This window comes from Myotis davidii, unplaced genomic scaffold (genome assembly GCF_000327345.1).
Source record: "Myotis davidii unplaced genomic scaffold, ASM32734v1 scaffold450, whole genome shotgun sequence".
NCBI lineage: Eukaryota > Metazoa > Chordata > Mammalia > Chiroptera > Vespertilionidae > Myotis > Myotis davidii.
The window spans coordinates 1783768-1791913 of NW_006282385.1; the positions used below are offsets into that span (position 1 = coordinate 1783768).

The window sequence follows — 8146 nt, forward strand, 5'->3', positions numbered from 1 at the left end:
TATACATTTTCAAGTGTACAATTCTGATACATCATCTGTATGTTTTATTAGTTCTTAAAAGACTCATTGCTCATTCAGGAATCTTAGCTATCTTTTCAATAGGATATATGTGAACTGAATTCATCTGTCGCATAGGATTAGGAGGCGGTGGTAAGGCCTGAGAACCCTCACTTACCCCTTCCGGAGCAGGGCAGATCGGAGCTCCCTTGGCACTTCTTGATGCTCTCCTCAGCTGACAGTGGGCAGGAACGTGGGTGCTCACACTTCTTCCCATACCAGCCTACTTTACAGTCACATCTTCCACAGTTACATTGTCCATGACCTTCACAATGAGAGCAGTAAAAAATACATATACATGTAAAAAATATATGGAAGTCAGAATTCATTTCAACAGGGAATGTTATGAGTCAGGATCTTAGTTAACAATATTAGACCTTAAAGCAAAGGAACATTTTTCTCAAGATCCTAAATACCTAATTTATATTAATTGCTCATAAGGGGTAAAGAAAAGCAACAACTCCAGATATGATTAACACGCTTATAGGGCTATAAATGTGAATTTATCAAAATCCATATGAATGTGATTGTATTGGCCTGCTGTAGCCTAAATTGAATATTTGATGGCTTTGACAATTAATTCATGTGGAGAAAGCATTGGAAATGGAAAATAATTTATTTGTGAAACAGGTCTTATCTTTTGAAGTCACCCACACATTATTTTCATTATATTTATTTCTTTAATTAATTAGATTTTTATTAATTTCAGAGAGGAAGGGAGAGGAAAAAAGAGATAGAAATATCAATGATGATGTCCCCCCAAAATGTATACACACTTTGAATAAGTATTAATGCCAATGTTTCTTTCTTTTCAGAATTAATCCATTGGAATTAATACTTATTCAAAGTGTGTATACATTTTTGTGGATACCCTGTATGTATAACATGTGAATAGGATCATTTAGGCCTTCAAATATGAGGATTTTTATTTTAGTAGTTTAATTCATTAACAATTAGATTTCACTGGTTGTAGATCCTGTGGCTTTTTGCCATTTATCCCTGCTTAAGAAATTCCCTACTCTTCTCCTCAACCCTCATGCCATTTCAAGCAAAATTTGCGAACAGAGCTGTATTGCAAATGCATAGGTAAAAAACAGTTCTAAAAACAAAATCTTTAACATTTAAAGTACAATCTATTCTGCCATCTTATAAGAGCTAATGGCTTTGAAATTCTTGAAGACAAAGAGTTTTCATTTCAAGAACATTTAGATCTGCCATGAGGATACCAGGCAAAGTACAGAACATGCTGTCATTTGTGGAAGATCAGTTAACACTTTAACAAAAAAGAAAACTGAAGAGAGTTAGATTGAAAGGAGGGGGGAAGCTTTACTCTTGAGAGTTTAAAATAGCTGTAAAAGTTAGAACAAAATATCCAGCAGGTTTTAGATGCCAGGAAGTCCCTACCCAGGAGGTTGCCACCTGCTGCTGCAGTTGTTTGAAATCCTCAGGCAGCAGCCCGTGTCCAGTGTGAAGGTCCCAATAACTAGGCACCTAAAATGAAACAGGAGCCTCTGCTGGGCATACCTGTGACTGAAGGGAGCACAGTCTCAGGTTATATAGTTGGGACACAGGTTTAAGAGCGGCTGTTATTGTCTATCTGAGGATCATCCACATGGAAATACTAAAATAATTGTGGCTGAATAAAACAAATTTGTGAGGACAGCCAGAAGTTATTAGTAAGGTATTCTTAGAGTTAAAATATGGTCCAATTAATATCGAAATAGGTCAGATTCATTGTGGATGCATTAAAAATTATGGACAAATGAAAGAATCATTTTATAAAGATAAAATAAAGAAGATGAAAATGCATGGTTTTGATATACAAAGAAAAGTTTAGAAAAGATAAGATTTATTTAGCATCAAAATCTTTTAGACTACCATAACATACACTATCAGAGTATTTTATGCACAAACAGTAGAAAGGGCATAAAAGAAATTAGGATATTTGTGCCCTGATCTAAATGTGTCACCAGTTCATCTTTTGGGGCCTCATCTCACTGGACTTTATCTTTAAAAGTGAGAGAACTGAAAGATGTGAATTTCACCACTCTGATCAGTTATGTAATGTCTCCATGCTAGTTTATCAAGCTTGTAGAGTATGCCTGCAGGAGCTAATTTCATTGCTTCTAACAAATATTCCTTTAAACTCTGCAAGCAAGGGATAACAAAACAGAAATAAAAGATACAGATTGTTATTTATTCCTGTTATCAAATATGAGAACTGCTTTCAAAAGATCTGTAAACATACATTAACACACACACACACACACACACAGAGAACTGCTTTCAAAAGATCTGTAAGCATACATTAACACACACACACACACACACACACACACACAATGGGAGAACAGCATGGCGTTGGTGCTGGTAAGTACGGTAAATGGGATCACAGCCAAATCTGTACCATATGGGTGGAGAGTTGGCAGCAAGACCAGACATCAAGTGTCATCATGGCTATGTTGGGCAGGTAAAACTAAAAAGGCTCTCAAGCCATGATATTAGAGACTGTTGACACCAAAACTAATTTTTTCTTTGCAATTACTGTGCTCCTTTGAGTTAAGCTATCTAAACTCAGAAATACAGGACAAACGCAGTTTCATTCACTCCAGACAAACACTCCTCTGCTATAGTGGACATTCCTTTCTTTTAAAATGGCCATGAATTGGAATCTGATGTTGACAAGTAGTTTCTTACAAAGTAATATGAAGACAATCAATAGAGAAAAGTTTGGGGAAATAAATTAGACCCAATCAGTACTTGTCATATAAAAAATCATTCAATATATTGATTTTCCTTCAAGACAATGCAAACTGAACATACTTAATAATTTCCTTCAGTTTCTTTCCTGAGTGCTTTGGTAATCCACAATGATAAAATTTCCCACATAATATAGGTTCTATCAAATGATTCCATTTTCCAAACTACTGTAAGCCAGGACTAATCTTATATTTTCATTATTCTGATAGGCAACCCAAACTGAAGGATGGAGTTTAAGGTCACACTGCAGCATAATTTTTCAATTATTGAAATTTGAGGAAGAGACCAGGGTGGTAAGCAATCATCAGGGATAGAAACGTATTTCCGAATCAGAAAGTAAATTCAAAGGAACAGCTCATAGAACTGAAGAACAGTTGGTATACTTTAGGATTACTGGTCATGTCCTGGCCATTTTAGTAGCACCCAAGTTTTGTCAATAATATCATCTTTGAGGTGTTCGTGTGTATGCGTGCGTGATGTTTGTGTATGACTAAATACAGACTAACACATGCACCATGTGAATGGTGAACAATATATAGCAATAAAAGAAAAAATAAATAAAGCAAGTTTATTTGAAAGCAGGGATTATGTTTTAAAATATTTGTACTTCCATACCTATGATGGAGTAGGCACAAAATATCTCCATTTAAGTGTATTACTGAAAAGAGCCAACCTAAACTAATCCATCAGGAGATTTCTTTTGGATTTAAATAAGACCAACACTCTCTGCATGGCAAGAATAGAAACTAAAAATAAAGCTGCATTTCATCTGAACCATATTATACTCCAGCCTTGCATAAATCACTAGAGAATATTGACATAGTTGGGTTACTGTTGTCTCATAAAACTAAGCTATTAACAAACTCAGTAATCAGCTGCATGACACCCTTCCTATGGTGTGACTTAGGCAATTAGAAAAATTGTAAAGACTAATAATTCACTAAGCCTTATATATAAAATTACAGATTTAGTAAGAATAAAGAAATACTGCTGAGATTGGTGCCCTCCCAAGATCATAATTATGTTCAGAGAAGCTTAGTTTTATAAGAATTTTGAGCACCAAGAGGATAGTTCTTTCTTATCAAAATAAATTGAAGAATTTTATTTTCATCACTTGGAGATTAAATTACAGGAGTATTTGGGCCACATGTGTTTTTAAATGACACTTAAAGGCAGTGCAAACTTTTTCAAGTTACTTAATTTCTTTGAACCTGTTTGCTCTTCTGTTAAAATATAGATAATCATGTCTCCCTCTCTGAGTTAGTATGAGCCTAAAATGGAATGAGATATGTGAACGAACTTGGTAAGCATCTATCAGAGTAGGATCTCTGTCAATGTTTCTTCTTTCCTAAATGCCTCAACTTAACTGTGAGAGGCAGGCTATGGAGAACTGGACACATTCAGTTCACTCAAATAATGACAAAATCACAATTACAGATTTCACGTCTTATTGTCTTATTTCTTATTGTTCAAACTGCAGCCTATTACCTTAACACTTTTGCCCATTCCTACCTGTTTATACCCACAGCATGGAAACCACATATAAATGGTTAATCATTCTCTTCTAGCTGCCTTCCATGAGGAACCACAATTGCTTAACATTCTTGTCTGAAATCTCATAGGAAATGAAAGAATGAAAAATGAGAGGAAAAGAAAAATGGGATAGAAGGAAAAAGGGAGGGATTAAATGAAGTGCAAAGTTTCAGATTCCAAGTAGTCCTTCTTAATGGCTTTTATCTGCCCAACATATAATAGTAATTCTAAGCTTAAGTAACATGCAACAGGAATTGTGAACTCATAAAAGGATAGAGATATCAACTGAAATGCCAATATCCATCTTCACCTCATGGTCCTAGTCCCTCACAATTGAGATAGACCAAGTCTCAAGAGCACGAATTATCACTATAATATATTTATTTTGAAATTTTCTACCCCACTCCCAAATCAAGATCATGAATTTAACAAGGAAGAGCACACCTTATTGGAGGGGGGGAGGGGGGTATCAGAAAGCCACACACATTGTTTAGTACATAAAAAACCGGATTATCTCCTTTATTTTCTTATTTTAAATTGTGTGAATTCATATTTTATCTCACAATCTTAAAATGACATTCTTAAATGATGTTCATTGAGTCTCAGTATAGTTTTCATTACCAACTCTGTGCTTATCACTAAATTCTCACATTCAGTTCTGATCCTTTAGCCCCACATATTTAATAAGCTAAAAAAATATAAATGTTAGGCTGCCATTTGTCCTTTACGATTGATATATTTGACAATTTCTTTCTATAGTCCCCATCTCAGTAACATTTACCCACACAACCAGACCCGTGACTACAGCCCTCCACTGCATAAAACCATCACAGACTCCCCCTTGTCTTTACAATAGAGTCAAGCCCTGCATTATGCTGGTGTGATAATAAAGAACATCCATATTAATGAATAATAGAAAAATCTGAAAAGAGCATCATCCCCTCAAGAGAACAGGATTCTTGAAATATTTAGGAAATCCTCCTGAACACGAGGGCTAATCAGAAGAGAAGACATTGCATAGTGGGAAGTTTAAGCAGCAGGCTCCCCTCAACGAGGCCAGAGGTCTTTGCAGTTGTACAGTCACACTTAGATAGGGCAGCTCTTTTATCTCCCTTTGCTTTGAATAGACCAGTGGTGTTTCCTATCCATGTACACCAACCAAGAAGTCAAGCTTAAAGAGATGTCTGTGCATATGTCTCTGCCTTTTGGATTATCAAACCTAACTGGGCTGAACACCCATAATCCATTTTTGCTAAATGACACTTTTGCAGACAGATCTATTTTTTCCCCCCATTGAACCCTTAAAAATTCTGGCAGGTCATATATTTATCCCTTTTCATTTAGATGTCAGGCTCCATAAAGTCAAGAATCATGTTTAGCCCTAACCGGTTTGGCTTAGTGGATAGAGCGTGTGGGGAGTGCAGGAGGCAGCTGATGGATGTTTCTCTCTCATCGATGTTTCTAACTCACTATCTCTCTCCCTTCCTCTCTGTTAAAAAATCAATAAAATATAATTTTTATAAAAAGAATGATGCTTAGCTCCTTCATTGCTGGGCCCAGAAGCCCAGATGCAGTCCAGACCCTGGCAAATACTATTTCCTCAATAAATATTTATGAAGCAATTTTTTGAATCCACTAATGATATTCAATTTAAACTAATTTGCAGAATAATTTTGGTATGTAAAGTATATTGAAGAATTAATGCATTAAAATATCCATGAGAGATGTATTATCCTAAGTTTTGCAATATATGAATATAGCTTGTCATCATGGTACCTATTCTGTTAATTGTCATAAGGTCTGCCAGTTTTGAATTCTCTGAGTTAAGCAATAGATATCTAGAGTTAATGGCTTTCCCTGGTGGGAAATTAGACTAATTTTAAGGGAGTGATGCGTTTTCCTCTTCAGTCTTTGCTCAAAGTGTGAATTATCTTAAAGGTTTCCAAGTGACTAATAGGAGTGCTGTGGATATCCAATGTTTCAGAATGCACATTCAGTTCCTTTATAGTTTCTGTGAGAATCAGAATGAATCTTCAAATAGGAAAATGAATATTTTTAAAATTTTAAATAGGAATTTAGAGAGCACTTACCTGAACAGAAGTCATCAGAATATCTGTCGTAAACAGCTCTACAATCCCTTTCATCACACTCACAGGTGTCTCCGTGAATATCTCCCCAGTCTCCAGTTGGGTCAACATCATGGCAAGAACATTCACCGCACACGCAAGTCCCTACATGGAAAAATGCTTTTATGTGAGTCTAGTGAGAAAAATTCATGAAAGCAAAAGGCTTATACATTACTTTTTAAAAAATCTGTGATTTATTTTATATTTGAAAAATACATGTATTCAGAAAAAAATTATTCTACAAAGAAAAATTCCATCTAAAGTTGATAGCAGAGATTCTTTAATAAACAAAAGTTATTATCTATGTCAATATTTATATGGGATTGTGGACTATGTCATTAGCTCTGTGTTGGTTCGTCTCAAAGATAATACCCCCAAAATTAAAATAGCACAAGATAAAATCCTTGTCCTCAAGAAGCTTCCAATATACTTGACAAAAAGAAAGCTAATGAAAGAAAAATAAGCAAACAATAAATGTCTGAGTACTAGCATTTTGTAAACTAGGACATAAATACTGTGAGAAATACTGTAAGAGTTTGGGGGAGAAGAAATCAATGTGGGCTGAAGTAATTAGGGCAGATGGTCTGGATATGTAGGGGGATGGGGAAATATTCTAGGGTCGATTGGAAGTAGAACAAATCAAGAAAAGTCAAGAAAGCAAGAATAAGCAAAGAAGGGCAGGGACGGGTGTGGGGATCCTAAGGAATCCCTGGAGCAGAAGGTGCATGTAAGGAAACCCAATGATAAGTTTTGCTAGCTAGGATGAGCTCAAGTTATAGAGTATGTTGGATTAGATAGAGAAATATAACCGTGGTCACATGTAGATTTCCAAAGGGGAAGTGCCCAGGTATAGGTCATATTTACTTTGTGTGAGTTATCAATAATCATCTTTAGAGCCATGAGCTAATCATCATTTGAGGGAAAGATAAAGTTAAGTTTTTTTCTCACCTCTCACATCAGAGTACATTCTAATCTAGTTAGATTGAAGATTTAAAAATATAAACTGAAATCATAAAATAAATCTTTTTTATTCAAAATCCCAAGAGCAAATTACTATAAAGAAAAATAGAATCTATATAAAAATGTAAAAATTTTTGTAAAATAGATCTATATAAAAATGTAAAAATTTGGTTGCAAACAAAACACCAAAAACAGTTGGAATAAATAGTCATATGTGTGCAAAACACAAAGAACTACTTTCACAAACTTAAACAATTCTTAGAAATTGATATGTACAGGACAAATATGCCTAAAGTGAAATAGACAAAGGCAAAAACAACACCAATCAGATATTTTGTAGAGATGTAATGAGGATAGATAAACATACAATTGTTTACCACTCAACCTATGATTACTAACGGGTTGGGGTGGGGAATCTGTAAAACAATAGTGAGTTAGAATTATTTTGGATGTCAGATTGGCAAAGGTGAAGAGATGGCTAGGATCAAAGATTGGTGAGGTATGAAGTACAAAATAGTACAACTCTGGATGTACCTTTGTTTTCACAATATGTGCTCTGAAAATGTGGGAATTTTAGTATAAAAATCTACTTCAAATAATATATCCACAGGAAAGGAAAAGTACACAGAAGTATATGTTCAGGAATATTAAATATGATGGCATTTATGTTATTGCAAAACAACTAGTTACATAAATATCAATCAAAAAGG

At 34.9% G+C, this 8146-nt stretch overlaps 1 protein-coding gene across 1 annotated transcript in view; it reads right to left on the bottom strand.

Annotated features, from left to right (window-relative positions):
- ITGBL1 (integrin subunit beta like 1) overlaps window positions 1–8146 on the bottom strand; it is a 199171-nt gene that overhangs the window by 93496 nt on the left and 97529 nt on the right. Inside the window, exons 6-7 of the mRNA XM_006752925.2 lie at window positions 6441–6581; window positions 176–322 (exon numbers count right to left, since the gene is read on the bottom strand). Of these exons, the coding sequence (XP_006752988.1) occupies window positions 176–322; window positions 6441–6581 (288 nt within the window). The remainder of the gene's footprint in view (window positions 1–175; window positions 323–6440; window positions 6582–8146) is intronic.